The sequence below is a fragment of the Dasypus novemcinctus genome, chromosome 5 (genome assembly GCF_030445035.2).
Source record: "Dasypus novemcinctus isolate mDasNov1 chromosome 5, mDasNov1.1.hap2, whole genome shotgun sequence".
Classification (NCBI taxonomy): domain Eukaryota; kingdom Metazoa; phylum Chordata; class Mammalia; order Cingulata; family Dasypodidae; genus Dasypus; species Dasypus novemcinctus.
This window is the reverse complement of record NC_080677.1, coordinates 29,323,066-29,348,873: the sequence shown is the minus strand read 5'-3', so window position 1 is coordinate 29,348,873 and position 25,808 is coordinate 29,323,066. Positions and strand designations below refer to the sequence as shown.

The 25,808-nt window shown below is 37.9% G+C and overlaps 1 protein-coding gene across 2 annotated transcripts; it reads right to left on the bottom strand.

Moving 5' to 3' along the window:
- Positions 1–10,888: 10,888 nt before the first annotated feature.
- On the bottom strand, positions 10,889–24,738 carry FKBP14 (FKBP prolyl isomerase 14). 2 transcript variants are annotated; one of them, XM_004456586.4, is made up of 4 exons: positions 24,350–24,738; positions 20,816–20,967; positions 17,386–17,513; positions 10,889–12,730 (listed from the first exon to the last, which is right to left on the bottom strand). In XM_004456586.4, the coding sequence occupies exons 1-4, from the start codon at positions 24,601–24,603 to the stop codon at positions 12,692–12,694; spliced, it is 573 nt and encodes a 190-aa protein (XP_004456643.1). In that variant the 5' UTR covers positions 24,604–24,738; the 3' UTR covers positions 10,889–12,691. The 2 variants fall into 2 exon arrangements, with proteins under 2 accessions (XP_004456643.1, XP_004456641.1); XM_004456584.4 differs by having other exon boundaries at positions 10,889–14,181; positions 24,350–24,737.
- Between the last annotated feature and the right edge of the window lie 1,070 nt (positions 24,739–25,808).

The window sequence follows — 25,808 nt, the reverse complement described above, 5'->3', positions numbered from 1 at the left end:
ACCCCCCTTCCTGAGTCTTGTTGACTCACAGGTTCAAGCCGACTCACAGCTTTTAAAGGTGCCCTCCTGGACAATGTTAATATGCCAGGCCCTGTGCCGGTGCTATAGGTCTTATTATTCCCGACTTATAGAGCAAGAAATTGGGGCCCAAAGAAGTTAAGTAACTCGGCCAAGGTCACGGTGAATAGCAAAGCCAAGATTCCCATCCGGGTCAATAAATCCAGGTAGAAGTAGGGATGTGCGTGTGTGTGTATGCATGTGTCTTAATTGCTGGCAGCAAGGTCAAGGGTCAGGGCATGACGACCCTCTGTGCCTAGAATACACACAGACTCTAAGACTCTATCTTTTATAAATGAATTAGAAAATTCCATCTCAAAGAATATAAAGAGTTACTTTACAATAAGTAAATAAATACAACACTACTCAGGCATATGAAAATATGTCCAAGCTCACTTAACTGAAAATCATATATACAAGGTAGCACTTTTCCCACCCACCTGACTGACAAGTATCAAGTGTTATGGTCTCCATGGAAGACAATTTGGCAATATCTCTCAAAATAGCAAGTAACTCCAGGATTCCACTTCTAGAATTTAGCCTACAACTCTACTGACATAGATGTGAAGTGATAAGAGTATAAGGTTAGTTGCAACATTATTTGTGCAAGCAAAATCTGAAACAATTGTCCATCAATAGAGGACTGTTCAAATGAATTATAGCACATCAGTTCAGTGGGATCGTATCCAGATTTTTTGTACAAAAGAATGGACATGTCTGTGTCCTGATATGGAAAGATTTCCAATCTGTATTAAGTGAGAAAAAAAAGGGGGGGGCGGGTACAGGACACTGTATATGTTTTCATTTGTGGGAAGAAAATAATGTGCCTGTGCACATATTTTTAAATACACAGAATTGTATTTGTATTTCTGTGTATTTTTAAATACACAGAATTGGTAATAGTAGATACAACCAGGGAGGAAAAGTAGGTAACTGGATGTAGGGGAGGGAAGATTTTTTTTCATGTCTTTTGAACAGTGTGCCTGTGCTGTGGTTTGCCACATGAGTGAATGAGTAGAGGGAGAGGGTTGAAGGAATCAGTGCAGACACTCTGCAATAGTTGGTTCACAGACTCTGAGCAGCGAGGGACCTTATGTGCATTTAGCCCAACTGAGGAAACTGTAGCCCAAGGTGTATAACTAATCAATATTAGAATCTCCTGGAGGGCTTGTTCCTGAGCCCTGGACCCAGATCTACTAAATGGAGATTCTGGGGGTGTGGTGAGGAAATCTGCATTTTGTCAAGTTCCCAGTTGATGCTCTTGCACATTAATCTGAGAACCACTGGATGCATAGTTTAAGGTCACGCAGTAAGTTACCATTATTAGAAAAGCAAATCCAATTCAATGCCTTCCTGTAGCCATAATGTCAACTTCATGGAAAGGGCAGCCCCTGACTATGCTGCTCCATTGTTGGAAGCCATGACCTTGGTATACAGACAGGGAAGACTACTGGTCTACATGCCTAGCCTGAAAGCTTTAAATCATGTTGATGTACTCTTTTTTATTTTTTAAGATTTATTTTTATTTATTTTTCTCTCCTTCCCCACCCACACCCCTTCCCCCAGTTGTCTGCTCTCTGTATCCATTTGCTGTATGTTCTTCTGCGTCTACTTGTATTCTTGTCAGCGGCACCCGGAATCTGTGTCTCTTTTTGTTGTGTCATCTTGCTGTGTCAGCTCTCCATGTGTGCAGCACCATTCCTGGGCAGGCTGCACTTTTTTTTCACTGGGCAGCTCTCCTTACCGGGTGCACTCCTTGCGTGTGGGGCTCCCCTACACAGGGCACATCCCTGCGTGGCAGGGCACTCCTTGCGCGCATCAGCACTGCGCATGGGCCAACTTACCACAAGGGTCAGGAGGCCCGGGGTTTGAACCTTGGACCTCCCATGTGTTAGGTGGACGCCCTAGCCATTGGGCCAAAACCACTTCCCTTGATATATTCTTATATAGCCACAGGGGCTGTGAGGAGAGGAACCCAGGAAATATATGAAGATTGAGGGGTGCCTGCTTTTCCCTAACGTCTGCATGAAGAACCTTATTTTCTGCTATTATTAACAGTTCTTAAGCAGCAGCATCCTTTGGGTCTCAGCTTTTGCATACGAGAGGCAGACCCTGACGTCAATGAAGCCCCAGGAATAGGGCGAAGGGAACAGAACATCCAAGAAATACACAGAACAACAAGAAATATCAATAAAGACTTTAATCATTAGACTATCAGTTATGTGAGATTTAGATATGGATAAAAGATTTCTGTGAGCTAGCTTGCAAGGAAAAATAATTTGTCTTAACCTGCAATTGTACATACAGTCATTTATATTCCATCTAGCCACATTCAGAGATTTAAGAATTAATAAATAAAAGTACACCAGATTCTACCCCACAGCCCCCACCCACCCACCCATAGAAGGAGGAAACAAAGGTTTTTCTTTATCCAGGACACATACACGCGAAAGGTAGGGAAGAGAAGAAATGTCAGGTTTTATGCATTGTCATGCAGAGATACTCATAAAATTTCTCTCTAGTGATGCGTGTCACGGGAAAAGCACTATGGAAACATTTCTGGCTTTATTTACAAACAGGAATACAAAAATGAATTTACTGAGGAAACCATAAAATATTCTATCATGGCAGATCTGACAAGTGTCAGAACTGTATTTCTTTACATATGCCCCTATTTCTATTTTTGTAAAGTACTTTCATAAATTTTTAGTTTGTTCTGAAAGTGAGCATGGTGGTCTGGTGCATGTTCTTATTCTCTATCGATTCCCGTGGATAAGTAGCATGTTTTGATGAGGCCACTTCCATTAAAATGTGGACCACCTCAATCAGGATGAGTCTCAATCCTATTCCTGAAGTCCTTTATAAGAAAATGAAACTCTACAGATAGAGAAAAAGCTTCAGGGGGAGCAGCCAGAAGTTGTACATCAACAGAACCCGAAAGAGAGGGGAAACACTGCCCTGTACCCTGCCACGTGACAAGATGAGGACCAAGATCGCAGGCAGCCAGCCCCAGAACGCCAGTCTTCAAGTAGAAAGCACCATCTTGATGATGCCTTGGTTTGGACTTTTTCCTAACCTCAAACCATGAGCAAATAAATTCCCATTGTTTAAGCCAAATCTTGCATGATATTTATTTGAGCAGCTTATGAAACTAAAACAGTGAGTAATCAGTTGCCTTGGATTGGAAGAGGAGAAGAGGATGACCTAACACCAATGGAAAGTGGCCATGGTCACTGAGGGCCAGATTGGTTTGGGACTCTGTCATAGGTTGGGTTTTCCAGCAGACAGTGAGATAATATTTTGAGTGTTAGAGATTTATAGGGATCAACTCATGTGAAAGGAAGGGAGTAGAAGCAGGATTGAGCAAAGAAAGAAATAGACCCAACAAAGTTTCATTCAACCTGGGAGGAAGCTCTAGAGCAAGTGATACCCATCAGAGTATCCCACATAGAGCCAAAATTGCTAGGTCTTTATATCCCCATCTTGCTAAGTCAATAGAAGTGGAATGCTCTGGGAAAGGTAGTTGTAACCCTGAGGTAGTTGTAACCCTGCAGCTGAGGCAAACAGAGCTGACAAGCAGAGGCTGTCAGCAAAATGCATCTGGAGAGTATACTCAATGTCTACCACAGTAACTAATATCAGTGTTTTCAGTTTGGGGCAATTAGAAATAGAGCTGCTACCTTTATTCAACTACAAGTCTGTGTGTGAATGTATGTTTTCTTTACTCTTGAGTAAATACTTAAGAGTGGAATTGGTGAGTCACATGGCAAAGCATATATTTAAATTTATAAAAAGCTGCTAAACTGTATTCCAAAGTGGCTTTATCACTTTATATTCCACCTGCAAAATGAGAGTGCTAGTTGCTTTATATATCCTTGTCAATACTTACTGCTGGTCTTTTAAATGTGTAGTGGCTTCCCATTGTGGTTTTATTTTGTATTTCTCTAATGATTAAAGATGGTGAGCAACCAATCCTATATTTACTGGCCACTTGTATATTTGTTTTTTGTAAAGTGTCTGTTTAAATGTTTTGCCCATTTTTAAAATTTGTATTTTTAATTTATACTCGAGTTAAAAGAATTCTTTATATATTGTCAACACAAACCCTTTGTCATATATATGTATTGCAAATATAATGTGCAAATATTAATGGTGTCTTTTAAAAAGATTTTTATTTTGATGATGTCCAGTTTATCACCTTTTTTCTTTTATAGTTAATGCTTTCACGTCCTATTTGAGAAATCTCTGCCTTTCCCAAGGTTGTAAAGATTTTATCCTAGTTTACATCCAGAATATTTGTAGTTTCAGCTTTAATGTTTAAGACCATCATCATTTTGAGTTAATTTTTGTGTATGGTAGGAAGTAAGGCTTGAGGTTCATGTTTTATATAAATAGTCCTTTATTCTTGCACCATTTTTTAAAAGATTTATTTATTTCTGTCCCCACCCCAGTTGTCTGTTCTCTGTGTCCATTTGCTGCGTGTTCTTTTTTTGTATGCTTCTGTTATTTTCTGTGGCATGAGAATCTGTGTTTCTTTTTGTTGTGTCAACTCTCCATGTGTGCAGCGCCATTCCTGGGCAGGCTGCACTTTCTTTCACACTGGGAGGCTCTCCCTACAGGGCGCACTCCTTGTGCATGGGGCTCCCCTACATGGGGTAGGGGGGGCCTCCTGCGTGGCACGGCACTCCTGTCACGCATCAGCACTGCAGGTGGGCCAGCTCCACACCGGTCAAGGAGGCCCAGGGTTTGAACCGTGGGCCTCCCATATGGTAGACGGACGCCCTATCCACTGGGCCAAGTCCACTTCCCTCCTGCACCATTTTTTGAGAAGACTATGTTTTCTCCCAATGAATTACCTTGATATTGTCAAAAATCAATTGACCGTATGAGCATAGGTCTATTTCCTGACTCTCTCTTCTGTGCCATTGATCTATGTCTATTCTTATGGCAATATCATAACTCCCTTGACTGCCCGTGCTTTATGGTAAGTCTTTCAACTTAGTTTTTTTTTTCAAACTGTTTTGGCTAATCTAGTTCCTTTGCATTTCCTTATACATTTTAGAAATCGGCTTATCAATCTCCATAAAAATCTTGATTGGGGGTACATTGAATCTATAGATCAATTTAAGGAGAATTTACATCTCGACAATATTGAATCTTCCAGGCTATTAACATGGTCTATCTCTCCATTCTTTTTAGGTTGTCCTAAGTTTTCTCAGCAATTTTTTGTAATTTTCAAGACTCATGTCTTGAACATATATTGTTTAATAAATATTTCATGGTTTAGAGGATAAAACTGGTCATTTTAAATTTCATTTTCCAATTGTTCATTGCAAGCATATAGAAATACATTTGATTTTTATATATTGACCTTATAACCTGTATCCTTGCTAAATATATTATTTCTATTAGTTTTTTCATTATTCATTAGGATTTTCTCTGTACTCGATAATGTTGACTACAAATTCACTTTTAGGTCTACCTTCCCAATCTATATGCCTTTAACTTCTTTTCTATGCCCTATTGCATTTGCTGAGACCTCTTTAACAATACATTTATGGCTTTGCTCTCTGCAAAATACTGACCTACCAATACGAGTTGGTAAGTGCTTTCTTCCTTGAGCTCTGTCTCCTCAACTCAGCAAGACGACAGGGCTCTGTTCTGTTTCCACACTCTTTGCCATGTGGTTCAGAAATTGCACATATTTTTCAAAAAATTTCACATATTTTGTTCACCATAGGATGATAGCAAGTGCCATATGAGCAGTCATTCCTTCCTGGGCAGATGTGGAAGTCTGGGAACTTAATGTCTCTGAGGAACAAAATGCCCTGATAAAGATGCCAACCTGAATCATCATGTGAAGAAACTACCAATGCAGAGTCTGTTTAAAGAATATCTTCACCACACTAGCATAAGAAATATTTCTTGAACACCTGTGCTAGGAATTACACTATTGTTACAAAAATGAAAGTATACCATAGCCCCTCCTCCTCAGAAGTCACAGTCAAGAAAGTAAGTATAGAGGAAATATATGCCTATGTTATATTTTATTGTCATGGTAATATAAAGGCTATACATAAGAACATTCATCTAGGATATTGGAAACATAAATAAGTTTAAGGGGTGATCAAAAATGAGGGTTACCCAAACCTAATCCATTTAAAAATGTATTGATGACAAATTTGCCTTTTCATCTATCCAGTGTTGCTGATTGTCTAAAGAACCTTAGACAATGATTTAGCTTTGAAGCTTGAAGTTCCTATGTGTCATTGAGAAGTGCCTTTAGCACTTTGCATATAGAGGTGTTCTACTTAGTGTATAATCGTAGCAGGAGGAAAAGGGATCTGTCACTGGGCAAATCTCATGGGGGTGAACTACAGACGATATTATGTGAATGAGACACTTATGTATGGGTAAGAAAGTCTGCATAATTGTCCTGTATATAATCTCATGAGAACCAAAGAAAGGAGATGACCAAAAAAAGCCTATGGAAAATAAGGAAGAAAAACATTAATCATAAAGTAAAGATTAATCAGCTACTTGCTTTAATCTGATGACACTTGTGTTTAAGGAAGGTTAATTTTCTGAATTTGGTAACCATAGTAGCAGACCTTTAGAGTGCCCTTAAATCAATTTACAGAATTATTGACCATATTGGGTATAAGCAACATGAGATTATAAGTATTAAAATCTATTTATAAAATTATTTTAGAATTTATGTAATCCATCAAGCACTTTGGATGTAAAATTTAGACAACCATAAATTGTATTTCCTGGTTTTCATGTATGGAAAAGGCTCACCTCATCCTATGTACAATTTTAAAATATGGCTTGTTTTAAGAGTCTAGTGACATCTGATGCCTTCTTTTAATAGATGAAGGACTGAGCTTATATTTTAGCAATTTTAACATCAGTGCTCCTCTGAGATTTTATATATATATACACACACATGAGACTTTAAAGAGGTTAATATTTGCTATTTTCCAGTTTTTCAGAGAATGAAATGAAGTCCTCTAAATTGTAGAAATTTTGTGTTCAATTAAAGGAAGACTTTCTTCACACTATGAATGGCTAAATGATTCAATATATTTGGAGAATGTATGAAATTTCTGACTGGAGATAGAGTACTTTGCTTTGGGTGCTTTTCTATTTTCCATGAAAGATCAGAAAATTGGTACTATTTTGTGCATGTTGGACCTCCTTTCAGAGAATTGGGGATAATCTAGATATATGGAAATATTTTATTTTTAAAGTCCTGGTTATTCTTTATTCTCCTTTGCATTGACTTTCTGCCCTTGTTAACCTAGCCATGGGTTTTACTATTCTTAGTGTGTATGTGTATATACATACAGGTACCAGGACTGGGGATTAAACTCAGGACCTCATACATGGGAGGCTGGCGCTCAACCACTGAGCCACATCAGCTCCCCTGAGTTGGCTGAGTTGGCTCCCTTGTCTGTTTGCTCATTTGATTTTTCATTAGGAAACATCAGAAACTGAACTCGGGACCTCCCACGTGGGAGACGGGCACTCAACTGCTTGAGCCACATCCACTCCCTCATATCTTATACCATTTGTTCAGAGGATTTATTTTTCACATATATAGAATGATTTATTCCTTAGGGCTAGAGTTTTTGGTATACCTTTGAATTTTAAAAAGCACCTATCATTTTTTAAAATAAAAAGTAAAAGTGGAAATTGTTTTACTATCAAATAAATTCATCAGATGATTGACTTATTTTTACCCTAAATCCAAAGACAGGATTGAGCTTTACAATTATTAGAAAGTGTCCAGAACAGGCAAATCCAGTGAGAAAGTAGCTTGGTGGTTGCCCAGGGCTGGGGAGGTTGGGTAGAAATGGGAACAAGTGCTAATAGAGGCTTTCTTTTTGAAGTGATGAAAATGTTCTAACACTGCTTATAGTGATGGTTGCACACCTCTGTGTATATACAATTCAGTGAAGTGCAAAAAAATTCCTACATATCAATTTTATAAAAAATAAAATAACCTCTCCCACCAAAAAAAGAAATGTTAGAAAACCATTGAACATTGCCCAGTTCAGAGGACAAATGTGGCAAAGAGAGAGTTAATAGTTTTGAAGATATTATTGCCATAGTAAAAAAGTGTTAGGAAAAAAAAAACTCCAAGCAGCACAGTGATTTACTGCTCGGTGTTAATGTAAGATTCAATTAACTTTAGTAGGCCACTTAATCAAAAAGATTACACTACCAAACAGAAAACCATGGCTATTACATGTGGGGAAAAAAGCATCTATGTGGCATTTAGTCAGATCATGCACTTTATAAAATTTAGCCAAAACAATGCAAGGAAAAACTTAGTGAACAGTCTGAAGGAACAGCAGGAAAGAACAATTATGTTGTGGAAAATTCAGCAATTCTAAATGGGGATTCACAGCAAGACCCTTTTTTAAGTTCTTCCCTGTTTTCCTGCAAGTAAAATGCTATTTGTTGGACTTATTCTATGCTCTGGCAGTATAACTCGAACAAATGAATGCGAAAATACTCTTTCTATACCTGAATTTATATTGTGCATACACTTGTTTTTACTGCAACTGTTTACTAGATAGGGAATTATCTTTATCCCTGTGCAGTGTAAAATGTTAAATTGATGAAATGACTTGTAAATGTCCCCAAATCCCCAAGTGGAATGTAATTTAGCTGTTACTAGAGACCAAGGGGACACCACTCACTTTACTCTGGATTTTTAGAGTAAACCTGAGCAAACCTTTCATGTCATTTATTTGGAGGTCATCATAAAACAAAATTGATGTTCGTCTACCTCACATGCACTTAGACTGGCTTTGTAGGTTATTGGCTGACTCATACCAAAGGCATCCATTTTATACTAGAGGCTTTATTAACTACATAGGGGGACAATTGCCAAACAAAAGCATTCACAAACAATGTATTACATGTTTCAGATCTCCTAAGTCATCTAAATGATTTTATCCTTTTCCTTAACAATAACCTAAATATACTAAGATGAGTCATTTTGATCCCTTTGGTAAACCTCAAATTGATGGGAAAAAAGGATTATTTTTGGTTCCACATGGAGAATTACTATAAAATTTTACTTTAAAGTGAAACACAGAAATATGGGGAATGAAACAGAAGGAAGTTTAACTCCACAGTAAAGACAAGTTTTCAGAGAAGGGGACTCATGTATTAGAGAGAGCATTTCAATGATTAATATCTTTGGTACAAAATTATATATAAAATACACACACACACACATTTTAAGGAATAGTTTATTTTTCTTCCACATCTCCTTACTGCATATTCTTCCAAAGGGGTGGGTTGCATGTAATTATAAAAAATAATACAGAAGAGTAACTTAGGGAAAATTTTCTTCTTCTAGCAGGGAAAAGTTTCACAAAAACATATTTACTGACCATCTAGATTTTTGCTATTAAGTATTCAGTAATAAAAAATTTCTAATCCTAATCCAAAAATAAAACATTATTTCCATACAACTCATCCTTTTGACTATAAATTCATTTTTAGACATAATTAGTTGCCCCAATGCACAATGCTTTCCAAAATGCAAGAAACAATGTTCACAGATGAGATCAAAACAGCAGATTATCTATTCAAGGGCAGAGAATTAGTGAAGTTAATTTGAGTGTCTCTCAAATTAAGGTTCCTGGACCACTTAGATCAGGATAACCTAGAAAGTAGGTAAAATGCAGATTCCTGGGCCCCATCAAAACTAATCAGAATTTCTGAGGAAAGGGTTCAAGAATCTGTACTTTTGATGCACACCCATGTAATTCTTGTGTATATTAAAATTTGTGAATCACTGCTACATTCTGCTGCCTTTAGCAAGGAAGTAATACCTTGCACTGAATTTGGGCTAGCAAACTAGTGTTTGCTAAGGTCTCTTTCAGCTGTCAGACTGGAACAAGGAGCCAAGCTGGTGAAGGCAAAGCTGAAGAAACCCAAACAGTATTTCAAAGAAAGAAAATAATTTACCTTCGAATAAAGACACAAAACCCATATGTGAGAATAAGGGGAATATGCAAATCCTACTTAAAATTTTTTTTTTGAAAAGGCTGTTACAGAGAGTGATAGAAGTACTGTAGTTTTAATTGCTTTCAAATTATATCCAGGGTTATTTAATTAAAATCTTAGAATGCTAATTTGCTTTTTTTTTTTTAAGTATTTTTTACCATAACATTTTACCAAGTTCCTTTTTATCTTCTTGCAATTTCCAAACCCTGAGAAATCACCGATAAAGTTAACTCAGTAAGGAGCAACACCATGCTGATCTCTAAGTAGCATCACAGATGCTACTATCCTACATCATGAGTAAGAAAGGATGTATTCATTTCCACAAGAGCCAAATGGCTAATCACTTTATCTGAATCTGAAATCGTTTATTTTTTTTTGGCAACTTCTCATTTCATTTAATCACATACAGTATTTTATAGCACTAATTTATTTAGTAGTGCTAAATCAGCATAATGTCAACCCATGACACACACTAAAATCCTAAACCAAAGCAACAGCAATAAATAAACACATCACATAAACACACACCTCTTAAATTTCTTCTGTGTTAAAAATTCACTATTGACTATTTGCCCTAATGCTCAATTCTTTAAACCAAACCACAGATATATTCCTTAAAATATATCTAAACAGGCTAGAGAATCGGAAGCACATGCAAGGTGTCACTATATCCCCTTTCTTCCTACCACCTGTCCATCTTCTTCTCAGTTTTGACATAAAACTCAAGAATAACAGATAATAAAACCAATAAAACTGCTGAGGAAAATGGTGCTTAAAGAATTTTTTGTAAAACAATCACTTATTCCAAATAAACTTTATTTTGAAAGAATAACCCAACATATTCATATAAATTTAAATATGACACATCTAGCAGTATTGACTCAAATTATATACATGTGGAAGTCACAGTTCATTCCCGATTATTCCCACTAATGGAGAGGTACAAAGGTACAAGCTAAATCAAAATGCAGATAATTTTAAAACAGCCAGAACCTATTTATATGTTTTCATTCCACCCTTGTGTGCACATATTGGAGATGGGAATTGATAAACATTCACATGAGATAAAGAAATATGCTGCCTAGATAATCAAAATTCATTCTACTTGTCTTTTGCCACCATGGATAGCATTATCGGTGATTTTTTTTTTAAAGATTTCTTTTTTACTTATTTCTCTCCCCTTCCCTGCCCTGCCCCACCCTGCCCTGCCCTGCCCTAGTTGTCTGCTCTCTGTGTCCATTCCTTGTGTGTTCTTCTGGAACCGCTTATACTCCTATCAGCAGCACCGGGAATCTGTGTTTCTTTTTGTTGCATCATCCTGTTTTGTCAGCTCTCCGTGTGTGCGGCGCCATTCCTGGGCAGGCTGCACTTCCTTTTGCGCTGGGTGGCTCTCCTTATGGGGTGCACTCCTTGCGTGTGGGACTCCCGTACGCCGGGCATTCCTTGCACATATCAGCACTGCGCATGGGCCAACTCCACACGGGTCAAGGAGGCCCAGGGTTTGAACCGCGGACCTCCCATGTGGTAGGCTGACGCCCATCCATTGGGCCAAGTCCACTTCCCGATCAGTGATGTTTATACAAAGCAGCAGCATAGGACAAGCTACGCTTCTTCCTCTCATAATACAGTTTAAGGCTTTCTGCACTGTGACTTATATAACTCCAGGCTCAAGAAAATGTCAGTGACAACATGACATAATGAGCTGATTTTGTCAGTGAAAGGTATTATATATTCTCCCAAGAACTTAGTGAGGAAAGTGTTCCAGTGAGGAAAATGTCATATGCAATTAGTGGAAGTAGTCTTATGATTTAATAATTGTTAATCATTCTTAAAAACAAAAAACAAAAACCTGCAGGTAAACTGTAATGAAAGAAATAAGCAACACACACTTGGACCTTCTCAACACACAGGGTATATGGGGCAAGTCGCCACTAACCCCACGATTATTCTCTGAAACCAGAGCCATTCCTGGATCACAGGGAGATTTCTAAAGTGCCAGAGACAGCCAGACAGCCACCTGTACAGGATAATGACCCAAAGGTGAACAATAGATATGGCTGCTCAACAAACTGAAGAAAGAGTCAAGCTCAATGATGTAAAAGCAAATTTTCACCTTTTCAAGACTAGAGGGCAGTAAAAAGACAACTTGGGGAAGCAGACATTGCTCAACTGATAAGAGCGTCCGTCTAGCATACGGAGGGTCCAGGGTTCAATCCCCAGGGCCTCCTGACCCGTGTGGAGCTGGCCCACATGCAGTGCTGCTGCGCTTAAGGAATACTGTACCACATAGGGGCACCCCCACGTAGGGGTGCCCCATGAACAAGGAGTGCGCCCCACAAGGAGAGCCGCCCTGCGTGGAAAAAGCACAGCCCAACCAGCAATGGCACCGCACACACAGAGAGCTGACGCAGCAAAATGACAAAACAAAAAAAGAGACACAGTTTCCCAGGGCCGCCCGATAATGCAAGCGGACGCAGAAGAACACACAGTGAATGGACACAGAGAACAGACAAGGGCGGGGGGGGGGGGGGGAGAAGGAAAGAGAAATAAATAAAATAAATCTTACCGAAAAAAAAGACAACTTGGGGAATGAAAACCAGTTCTACAGGTTAGCTGTCTCTTTGAATGGGAACTTCTTTGTCTATGAAATAGGTAAAAGATCCACTGGCTTATTGCATAGACTTCAGAGCAATAAAAATTGAAGACATTAAGTACTCAATATCACTTTGTAAACTTATAAAGAAGTATTCTTAATAAATGAAGGTTTGGGCACTTTTTTAAAGTAATAATGTTAAAAGCCAAGATAAAACTCTAAAGTCAGTAATTTTTTTACCCAGGATACACCTCTATTCAGTAGTAGCTAGAAAACTATGCTTTATTTTCTGATGAGGCAGAAATGGTAAAATTTTTATGGTAAGATCGCCACTCAGCTTTGCCTCACCAGAGTAGACAGTTTTACAAAATTAAGCAATTGAGACCCTAAAAACCTCTGTTCCTTTGTTTTCATAATGGCAATTATAGCCTAAAATACTTGACTCAGCCTGACCGTAAATGGAAACACATTTAAGTCATCATTGGCTTATTAATTTCTCCTCTGATACAATCCTATATACACTATATTACACTATGGATTATAGTCATCAAACAACTACAAATGGTAATCTGCTAGCCTTAAAAAGTAAACATAGAATAAATAAAACTATCTTGTCTACAATATTTTGACACATTTTATTACAAAGAAACACACGTCAGTCATAAACCTTAATAAGCTTCTAATCATTAGTCACTAGTTAACAGAAAGTTACTAGGAACTGAACCTTATCTAGTCACGTAAGTCCTAGACAGAATGTTTCCAGGCATACATACTTCTAAGTTATGACCTTTGTTGCCCACTTTAGCGCTGCACATTTCCTCAGTGAAGTCATTAACATTTTCTCCTTTTCCTCAAGCAGGCTCAAAGGCAGTTAAAGGCAAAGCTATTTCATTCTAACATGAAAACAGTAAGCATTGGGCTGGCAAAAAGCTTTTTAAATGTCAGTATCTAAGATGGAGGATCTAGAGAAAGGCAGAACTACAGGGTGTTGATTTGTGCTATAACCTGATCACCTCTTGTGGCATGTTCCCATTTGTAATATTTAAAATTACAAGTAAGCAAATAAAACATAAGGCTTCATATGTGAGGGTAGAAATGGTCCAAAGTCTCCTATTCAAAGACAATTTAATTTTTTCTTGTCAATAACTCACCAGAAAGAAATGAGCCCTTAGAATCCTTAAGGGATTCTTTAAATAATATTCAGAAAAAAACACAAAACAGTATATATATATAAATATATATAAATAGAAAATACAGCAAGAACAGAACATTGTTAAAAAATAAAACTTTCTTTAAAGATGGTTGCCTTTTTGGTATTATATAAATGAACAAACATATCTTTATAATTCATCATGTTTATATGTAAATTCTCTGGCAGATATAAATCCATCTTTGTCTTCATCTTCTTTATCAAAAATATCCTCCACCAAAACATCATGATGACTTTCATTCACCACTGCACCATGCTTTTCAAACTCCTTCTTTAAATACACTCTAACCTACAAAAGAGTGGATCTTATAATAATTCTGCTTCATAAGATAACCTCACTGAGTCAGTTAATATCACAGATATATATATTTAAATGAACTACTAAGCAATTAGTTTATGACATATTTCTAATGATAGTACAGGAATTATAAATGTTTTTTTTTCCTTGAAAACTGTTGCTAGACTGGTAGAGTAGACACAGAATATCATAAATATAAGACATATCATCTGATAAACAGCCAGTAAATCATACTATTTATTCTTAATCTACATAAAGCCAAGCATTTGAAAGACAACAAAATACAATGAATTATCCAGATCTTTTTTCTACAGAGACTCAGAAATCCAGATATTTCTCTAAGTACCAGATGAAATGAGTGCCTTTTTTTACTTGAATATGTGTATGGGAATATTATATGCTGGGGTCCTGGCTATGATCATATCACTGATGGAGCCAGATCACATCTAATCTCAGAAACTAAAGCAAAGTCCAGTTTAGACTAAAATTATCTTTTTTCATCCAGATGTTTAAAAACAAAAACAAAAATGCTGCTCCCAATTACCCACAAGAGTCACCATAATGCAATTCAATCTGTATTTTCATTTTTAATTATGTTTGCACCTCCTTCTGTTAGACTGTTTCAAACTCTCTCCCTTCCTCTACCAATAACATGCAAACATATGTCAAGTATTTTTAAGACTAAAGTGCATTAATACAGTAATTAAAAACAGAAAAGGAAAGGAATGATCAAATGATGTATTCATGTACAGTATATCTCTAGGATATATGGTATGAATATAGCAAGATGCCAAATGGCATATATTATCACATGCTACCTTTCGCATAAGAAAGGGTCAAATAAGTATGTGTATTCCCGTTTGCTTATATTTGCATAAACATTGGAAGGATACATTACAAACTAATAAAACTGGGTACCTGGCGAGAGGGTTAAACACTGAGCAGAAGATGACATGGGTAGAAGAAAGACGTCTTAATAAATATTTTTTTATATTGTATTGATTTTTGAACCATGTGAATGCATTGTATATTTAAAATGTTTTAATTAAAGGGAATTAAAATTTATCTTGAATAGGAAAAAAGTTATATTATGACTGGTAACACCATGAGATGTTACAAATTAGGTGGCTATGGATCGTGATCCCATGGCTTGTAACAACTTAGCTTATCAAAGACTTAATAATTTCCTAGCTATTAGAATTAAACCAATTAAAGCACAAATGGTGACTCATTTAACAGATACAATTTACCAAAACATTAAATTATTTTTAAATACAAAAATCAAATACCTTTCAGGAAGCATTCTATGCCCTATTAAAATAATAACTATACTGGTTAGAATCTACATTTGAGGAAAATACAACTTAATAGATTTTCAATGGAAAAGAAATTCACATCTCTTCTTCTAAGCAGGGAAGAAGAGCTTGGAAGAGAAGTCTTCCTATGTTTTTTAGAGCACTGTTTCCAAAGTGGGATATAATACCTCTAGGGATGACAGCTGATCTACTGTGATGAGAAGCATATGTAACAGAATTTTGTGTTATTTTCATCTTATCCTTCAAAATCTTCTATTTTTGCTGATTTTTATTAATGTAAATAATAACAGTAGTATGCACATATATTTATAAATTATACAAATATATACTACTGATAGGGTATGTAATCACAGAAGTTTAGAGCCCAATTGCTTAACACATATAGTAAATAAACACATACAAACATTATAAAATCAGGGCAGACTGATAATGTCTTATTTTTTTTCACCAGGAAGTTACATGTCCCTCGATGACATATGGTTAGCATTTCAAAAAGAAACCCCTATCTTAAAACCTTCCTACGGATATAATTACACTCTCTAGTCTTTGTCCTATAATAACCTGAGTACACATCATTCCTACTGCTGGAGCTCCTTTCTCTGACCTCTCAGTTTAACCACTCCATCTTCTCTATGGGTACATCTGTTATGGCATGTATTAATCTATAATCTACAGGACACTTGTTTGTTTGATTTCTATCTCCTTTCCTGAATTAGGAGCTCCTAATGGAAAGTACTGTCTTATTCTTCAGTTCTGAAGAAATTAGTTTCATGCTCCCCGTTTTCCCAACAGTATGGAGAAAATCACTGGCACCTCAATATTCCTAAAGAGTCTGGCAAGCTCTTTGCTTCCCTGTAACTCCATCTGTAAGGCAGAGAATGGAGTGTTTCTTTTTTTGTTTGTTTTAGAGGAGAAGGAAGACATTCAGCCCAGTCTATTCTACAGGCTACATGGTGATTCTCAAAGAGTGCTCTCCAGACCAGCAGCCTCAGCGTCACCTGGGAACAGGTCAGAGATGCAAATTCTTGAGCCCTACCCCAGACCTACTAAATCACAAACTCTGGCGGTGCTGGCGGGGGGTGGGGGTCACAGCAGTCTGTGTTTTAACAAGTCCTTTGAGTGATTCTGATGAACACTTAAGCTTACATTCCTTCGCAGACTGTGTCTTTGTGAGGCAGTGAAGCAACTTTGTGACAAAAGGATGTGAGTTCAGACCGCACAGGCCAGAATGGAGGGTGTGGGTAGACAAAAAACAAAGGGATAAACATCTACCTCCACTTCTTTCCCCACTACTGCAGACTAAGACAGGTATATGTAGCAATGTCTGTGGAAGCCTAAATTATAAGAAGAAGCCTCTTCTTCCTTCCTCTTCACCCAAACCCCAGGAATTTGAGGAAGCTGGGGAAGGTCTCCTGCTGTGGAAAGTCTGGGCTGGAATCTCCTTTCCTCAGGTGCTAACCTGAATCAAACTGAGCATGGGAGTTTCTTTCTGTCAGTTGCTAGGAAATGACTCAGAAATGCATGTAACAGCCAGGCTATAGTTTTTAAATAGCAACCGCCCACCTGAGCCATTTCTCACGACATCAATGTTTCTTATACAGTAACTCCAAAATAGGAATATTCTTGGCAAAATAGGTATTTCAAATATCTAAGACAAAGACAAGATTCAGTGAACCCTAATCATTAGGAAGAAAGTAAGAAACAGAGATGTTTTTTAAGTCTCAATATATATATATCTCCTAAAACAGTGATTTCTTATGAAAAAGTCAACTTTCAAAGCACCAATATTTTAATAAAACTTACAAATAACATTTTACTTAAGTATGTTTCTTTTAAAAGTGAGCTATCAAAAAAATAAAGAAGAGGAAAGGAAGGTCACCTCGTTTTTAGAGAGTCTCCAATCATCATTAAGATCCATTTCTTGGAATGATTCATGGGATCTTGGTCCATTTCGAATCTCCAGGAGATCAACATTGAATATCAGTGTACTCTCCGGGGGAATTTTACCTGACATAAGGGGAGAGGGGAAAAGTTTTTATTAAAAAGACCCAAATGGGAAACGGACTTTGGCCCAGTGGTTAGGGCGTCCGTCTACCATATGGGAGGTCCGCGGTTCAAACCCCGGGCCTCCTTGACCCGTGTGGAGCTGGCCATGCGCAGTGCTGATGCGCGCAAGAAGTGCCGTGCCACGCAAGGGTGTCCCCCGCGTGCGGGAGCCCCACGTGCAAGGAGTGCGCCCGTGAGGAGAGCCGCCCAGCGTGAAAAGAAAGTGCAGCCTGCCCAGGAATGGCGCCGCCCACACTTCCCGTGCTGCTGATGACAACAGAAGCGGACAAAGAAACAAGACGCAGCAAATAGACACCAAGAACAGACAACCAGGGGAGGGGGGAAATTAAATAAATAAATAAATCTTTAAAAAAAAAAGACCCAAAAGTTTCAATGATAGAAAACTTATGATATTCTTTTAATAGGATTAAATGAAGAGCCTTCCTAAATATTGTCACATATCACGGAAATTACTTAATGGTGTGGGTATTAAATTTCAAATATAACCAATATATTACATGTCAAGAATAACTTAGAAGGCTTTAGATAATTCAGAGTTAATTATATTACAAATGATTACTAACTTTAGTCAGAAAACCCTGACCTAGAATACACGTAGTAATGCCACTCTAACCATTGGGAGGCAGTATATAATTGTGTGAGCTCTGATCTCATCCTGCCCAGGATTAAAGCTTACATCTGCCCCTCTCTAAGCCTTAATTTTCTCAACTGTAAAATGCAGATAATAATATCTGCACCTTACGAGTCTGTTGCGGGGATGAAGAGCAATAATCATGCAAATTACTTAGCATTATGCTTGATAAATACTACGCTCTCAGTATATGGTAGACACAATTCTCTTACAGGCTTGAAAAACAATGCAGCAAGATTAAACAATTTCAAAAAGCTAGGAAACATCTCCACTGCTATAGAACTTTGTACATATGTTGAAGAAATGTCATGGAAATTGGAGGGCAGAAATTAAAATGAATTTCTGAGAAAGGAATTAAAAGTCTTTGAAAGTGAGAAGAGGTAAACGGACTTGGCCCAGTGGTTAGGGCGTCCGTCTACCACATGGGAGGTCCATGGTTCAAACCCCGGGCCTCCTTGACCTGTGTGGAGCTGGCCCATGCGCAGTGCTGATGCGCGCAAGGAGTGCCCTGCCACGCAAGAGTGTCCCCCGCGTAGGGGAGCCCCACGTGCAAGGAGTGCGCCCCATAAGGAGAGCTGCCCAGCGTGAAAGAAAGTGCAGCCTGCCCAGGAATGGCACCACCCACACTTCCCGTGCCGCTGATGACAACAGAAGCGGACAAAGAAACAAGACGCAGCAAATAGACACAGAGAACAGACAACGGGGTGGGGTGGGGGGGATTAAATAAATAAATAAATCTTTAAAAAAAAAAAAAAGAAAGAAAGTGAAAAGAGCTTTGTCAGAATCCCAGGAACCTATCTGTAAAAACCTTCTAGGAAGGAAGGACAATTTGTTTCAAACTTTTTTCCTTATAGTTATATTTAACACACTGGCGTTAAATATATCTAAATATTTCTTAGTCATCTGTCCCAGCCCAAGTATTTCCATAAAAGAACACTTGTAAGCCCCAAAGAGAACAACACTTACACTGCGTGCCGATGCATACCCTTCCAGATCTAGACAAAGGCATGCACTAGGTCGCCAGGAAAAGTGGTATCTTCTTAAAGGAGGCATGCAAGCATGATACTAAAAGACTACAAAATTAGTGTTAAATACATATTAGAAGAATTAGTTTCATGGCATTTTGTTTAAAGGAGATGACTCAAGCTTACGTCTCTACTTGTTATATAGTAAAGCTGAATTAAAAATAGTACAGAGAAAGAGTAGTGAACTAGTACTACAAATAAATATTAAAGGTAAGATAATAAAGATTCAGGAAAGAGAAAGAACATTTTTCAAGCATCAGAGAAACACCTTCTAGAGACTTGATATTCTTCTCTGAAGGCGAAATAAGAAAAATAAGAATGAATTTGGCTAGTAATGCCTATTCTTTGTATAAGATTATATAGCAAGTTTCATTTTAGAATATATATAATACCTCACATATGGTACCCATTTTTCCTTCTCAGGAATTGGGGTAAGAATCCTGATTCCCATTTTATAAATAATTAAGCTTAGACCTAAGGATGCTAAGACATTTATATTTATACTACATCAGAGTGATTCTCTGGTTTTGATGAACAACTTTTTCTTCATTATATTAGTAATATAAGCTCATTGCAGAAAATTTGGAATAGATAGAACAAGAAATAAAAATAATTCTCTCTCCCAGTCTATCATTAATATTCTCATTTATTTCCTTATGATTTACTTTCTGTGTATATATACTTTTTTCCAATACTCAGCGTAATAGTATATATATATATAGCTTTATTTTCTATTTTTATATATATTATATCATAAATCTGATATTTATATATTTTAAAAATCTTTGAAAGTACCATTTTTAATAACTGGGGCATTTTTATTCAGCTAAACCCTTCTTATACATTTATGTTGGTTCTGATTTTCACTATTAGAAACAATGCAGTGATATACATCCCTGTTCACAAATCTTTTTCCTAATATATGATCATTTCCTTAGCTTAGATACAGGAACTAGGGGATACATGCATCTAAACATATTTAGGTCTCTTGATAGATATCACCAAATGACCCTTTGGAAATTTGCAAATTCCCATTTAAACAACAGGCATATATGTGCTCTGGTACAAAGGCTCTCCAGACCAGCCAGCCTGCTTGCTTTTGCTTCGGGGCACAGGGAAAACTAAACTCATCTTACGTCATTTCATTTTTTCTTAATAAATCATCAAAAACTTTATAAATAAAAGTGAAAAGACTCCCAAAGGACTCTGCTAGTAGAGACAATAGTTCTAAGTAAGCCTCATGAGGCCCGTATCTAAAACTTCATTTAATGCCCTAATAACTTGCATTTTAAATGTCAACTCAAAGTATTTATGTTAAGTAATATATTTTTTAGTAGTGTTAAAAAAAATGGGTGAACAATATTAAGAGAGTTCTCAGTGTTAGCTCAGTTGCCAATTAAGATATTATTTTACCTTATTTTTATCTAAACTAGACATTTTAAACAATTGCCAAGACATATTTTCCAAAAGAATGCAAGCTCTCTATTACTTCTAGGAAAAAAAAATAGTAGCACTTATACTAACTCCTGTCTCCTAATCCAGGTTAGGACTCTAGTGCTCTGGTAAGAAATGTGAAGTGTTCTTACCTTTTCCTTCCTTTCCATAGCCCAGGGCAGGAGGAACGATGAGCTTCCTCTTCTCTCCCACACACATTCCCTTCAGGCCCTGGTCCCAACCTTTGAGAGCCTCTAGGATGCCCAGGGTAAACCAAATGGGCTGACCATTGTTGTGTTTGTGACTGCGATAGGAAAAAACACATTACAACTCTTTAGTGATTTTAATTTTCATTGCCTTGGTATTTTCCACCCATAAGTAGATAAAATTATTACCTTGGAAGATAATGAAAACAGCTATTCTTTATTTGCACACACTCACACTCCCCCAAGTCAACTTTACGATAATTCAATTGTCCAATTTTCTTGATGCAAATGTCACACAGTTGACTCAACAAGAAAAGGGGAGAGGGAACAGTAATAAAAACAGTGAACAACTGTTTGAGCATTTACATCAGGTACTACAGTAAGTGCACAGCCTCTTTTAGCTTTCACAGTGATCAACCCCGTTGTATAGATGAAGAAACTAAGGTTAAATATGCCAGTATCTGACCTCATATATATCTAACTCCAAAGTCGGAGGTCAGAACAGCAAAGTGGTCCTATCCCAGGAAAGCCTCAAGGTTACAGAACAGTGAGAAAAAAACGGAAAATGGGTGAATCTGGGAAGAAGACTTTCCTGCCAATACATGAGTCCATACATACGTGGACACCAAGGAGTCAGGAGCACAGCATTTCATATCCTGCCTATAAACCTTCCTGGTTTACAGCCTGCCCTCAGCTCTGATGGTCCACTTCGCTCCCCAGGAATCTACTCTGGGGGTCTGTAAGGAATCCTGGAGGAGTGGCCCCTCAAGGCCTGGAGAGGAAAGGCAAGTTAAGATATCTTGGCTCATGGGCTGAAGAGAGGCGAGCCTAAGAAAATCAACCTGCTGAGCTACGGCCGGGCTTGAGGGCTGAGTAGTGTCTGAGCAGTGTCTGAGCTCCCTTTTGGTGCAATTAGGAAAGTGTCATGTGGTAAGAATGGAAAGAAATCATTCTCTAGGATTCACGGGTACCTAGTAACTGAATCTAGGTAAGTGCCATTTTTCTTTCTGTTTTTTTTTTTGTTTGCTTCTTCACCTTTCCCCTATCTTCAAAGTAATAAACATCAACTGTAGAAAATTTAAGAAGAATAAAACAAGGAAAAATATCTACCAGCCAGCACTGACTACGGTTTTGCACATTTCTTGTCAAGGCTAAAGGATGTAAGTTGGAGGTCACATACTATGGGCCTAGAAGTGGCAAACATGCTTTATACACTCTTTTTACACAATGGTTTCAAGGTACTCCTTCTCAATACTCAGATTTACCAGTTCCAGACTATTTACAATGTTCCCCTACGGAGAACTAGAACCTTAGTAGCAAGCTGGTCAATAATGCCCCGTGGTGACCACCAGAGTTGGCACAAGATTCTGAGACCTTGAAGAAATTGGACTGGGTGTGAAAGAGATCAGACTAAAAATAAGAATGTAAAATGAAAGTTAAAAATGCAAATCATAATATTGTTTAGTGTCCACTGTAACACTGGTCTTGGTGACACTCTCAAGTGGCAGGCCATCTTTTTGAAAAAATTTTGCCAAGGTTGCTTTATGCTGTTAGAAACAGAATTCAGAAGAATGCCATTTATTTCCCCAAAACCACACAACTCACCAGGTCTGAATGCCAAGAAAGGTAGTTTGTCAGAAAGCAAGGTCTACAATGGGCCAGTATATTAGCTCATGCCAATCCCTCTACCTGGAATGTTCTCCCTTCCCCACCATCCACCTGGAAACCTCCACCCATCTTTCAAGTCCCAACTCCATTTCAGTCTCTGGGAAGCCTTTCTCTTTTAACCACCTCTCAGCACATAACTAATTCTAGGCTCCATTATACTTTGATAGTATTTTGTACCTTCTGTACTCTCTATTGGAAGTTATTCACTTGATTGCTCCCAGGTAGATTATGTGGGAAGACAAGTCCTTTAGCAGTAGACTATGCTAGAGGACAAGGACCTGCTCCTAGTCATCTTTCTACCCACAAGGCCTGCTTGTGGCCACTCAAAAGGTTTTGAAGGATGGATGGATGAATGAATTAATGAGATGGACAGAAGCCACAATTTCTGAATCCCCCTAGTACCCAGTACAGGGCCTAACATAAAAGAAATGCTCAATAAATTATTTGAAATGGCACGAATTGACCCAGTGATTAGAAATCATAACTTGTAAAGAGCTCTTCCATATTGCAGTTTCTTTGTAGGTCAAAGATTCTTAACCTTTTTTGTTCCATGGACCCCTTTGCCAGTCAGGTGAAAATCATGGACCCATTACTAAGTCCACACTACACTGTGTATTATTTAATAAATATATCACCCCCACACCAACAAGTCCCCACAAGAATAATGATTTTTTGAATTTCAATTCAAGCTCACAGATCCCTTAAGAACCCCTGAGGTACTGGATTAACCTTCATAACAAGACCCACATCCATTAATGAAGTCTTTGAATTCTAGAAAGAAACAAACCATTACTGAAAATCATGGTATTTGCCTTAATCTAAATGTCACCTCTCAGAATAAAGTTAAATAGGTCAATAGAATAGCATTAGCATATCCTTCAAGACGCAAATAAATGTGTACTTTGCCTACAAAGTTTCTATGGAAAGTTTTAAGTAAATATTATCTATGCCAAATAGAAAATGAATTTGAGTCATTTTCCCTAAGGAATGGAGTTTGAGATAGGAGAATTCTATTATACTTTTTCTACTTATTGCCTAATTACATATCCATTAATAGATATTTCTGCAGTATTTCAAAGATTCTAGTTCTAACAAACAAAACTTTAATTAGAAAAGTTGTAGGTTTTCAAAAATATCATGCAGGAAGTACAAAGTTCCCATATTACCCTCCTCCCCCAACAGTTTTTCCTATTATTAACATTTTGCATCAGTGTGATACTTTTGTTATAATTGATGAAGCAATATTATTGTAATTATACTATTAACTATAGTCCATAGTTTACACTAGGGTTCTTTGTGTTGTATGATCCTATGGTTTTTTAAAAATTTTTATTGTTAATATACAACCCAAAAATTTCTCTTTGTGTTGTTAATTACTGTGTTGTTAATTACTTTCACAATGTTGTGCTACCCTCACCATCTGTCAGAAAAACTTATCCATTACCCCAAACAGAAACTGTACCAATTTAGCATTGACTTTCCATTCCTTCCCTCTCTCCTGACCTGTATTCTAGTTGATGTCTTTATGAACTTGCATTTTCTAATTACAATTACTTTCATGTAAGTGAAATCATACACTATTTGTCCTTTTGTAATTTTTATAATAAAAAAATTAACAGCTGTATCCAGACCAGATATTTAAACAAGGCATTCAAAAACCTTGGAACACAGGACTAGCTTCTCCCAAAATAGGACAGGATATTTCAGCATTTTTTAAGACACGTTAAACGAGTCACACGCAACTTTTCCGGCTCTAAACTGGCAGAGGAGATGGGTTCTTTACTATTTTACCTGCGGGGCATAATTACTTACGTGGAGTGAAATAACGAGCCGTCCTTTTCTAAGTAGCCTTCATAGTGGACCAACATCAGATCTCCCCCTTTGGTCCTGCGATGGCAGATAAAAGGTTTCTGGAGAACTTCAATCTTCACTTCAGGTTCAGGAATCAGAGCCCCACTCAAAGAAGTAACTAAGAGCGCTAGGACCGCATTCCACATCAAAACCCGCATTTTGCTGAGGCAGGAAAGAAGTCCCTGCAAAAACATAAAAAGGGCCCCCGACTTCATAGAGTTAAGAATGCAGTTTAAGTTTTAGGAAAAACAGCGCCTGGCACGTCCATGACTCGCCCTCCCTAGGAGACGTGGCACATTCGCTACCGACAACTTTCCCAAACACTGCTGCCTCACCACTAAAGAGTTAAACCCAGACCGAAGCCTCACTGGCTCAGAGAACGCGGCCTTCTGGGGAAGGCCGCCTCCCATTGGCTGGTGATCTTGTCCTTCGGCCTCTTCTCCAGCCAATGATGCTGCAAAAATGTAATTGGTACCGGCCCAGGCGGGGCAGCAGCGGGGAGACTCGCCAGGCAGAGAGGTTTTGGAGCTCCGCGAAAGGAGAAATTCCAAAGACCCGGGGCTTTGGGAGAGGGGTGGGGCACGGAGCTGGCCGGAAACTCCTCTGGCAAATGTACATCTGTAAAGAACCTGGGCTGAGAGAGGTGGGAAAAGTCTTGCGCCAGGTGAAACAGTAGGAGTTCGAAAGATTGGCTTATTCTCACCGTTGGTGAGCGGCCGCCCAGGATTCCATATCCAAGGTTTATTTAATTAGATTATAAGCCATGAAGTCTTCCATAGAGCTTTAGGGTTCACAAAGCAGGACATTCCCGTGCGTGAACCTCACTACAACCACCATGGCAGGTTCTTTTAAAGATAAGTTTAGACTAGGAGAGGTTAAGTGTCTTGCTTCAGGTTATTCCGTCCCAATGCAGTCGCGCTCCGACCTCAAAACCAGGTTTTCTGATTTACTACAGAACAGCGAATAATGTTATGGCTGCTTGTTATCACTTAGTTGATGAGCTTAGTGTGTCGGGGAAAATATTGGCGATGGTTTCCACTTTCCAGGATAACGACACGCAAACCTCCGCTTTAAATAGTAATCATGCTCATGGATTTCACATTATTCATCTGAATTTTTTTTAAGTTTTACATTTTCCACCTAATTTCAAAAACAATATATGTTTACCGTAGTCAATTTGGGGAAAGCTGGAAAGCACTAAAAACAAAAAATACAAGAGCTCAGGTAAATCTGAATTTCAGGTAAACAACTGTCCTGTTTCGTGTGCTAAATCTGGTAACCTCACACTAAAAAAAAAAAAAGAACAAAAAGACCACCATCCACTAGTAATCAACATCGTGGTGCTTGTTTCTGTGACATACACCTAACTCAACTGGGATCACACTGTACGCTTTGTTTTGTAACTTGTTCTTTCCGCTTA

Coding starts and splice junctions, on each gene's coding strand:
- FKBP14 (XM_004456584.4), bottom strand. CDS start 24,603: ATGAAGTCGGGGGCCCTTTTTATGTTTTTGCAGGGACTTCTTTCCTGC. Junction 20,968..24,349: donor GGCTCGTTATTTCACTCCAC/GTAAGTAATTAT, acceptor TTCCTATCGCAG/TCACAAACACAACAATGGTC. Junction 17,514..20,815: donor CTATGGAAAGGAAGGAAAAG/GTAAGAACACTT, acceptor CCCTTATGTCAG/GTAAAATTCCCCCGGAGAGT.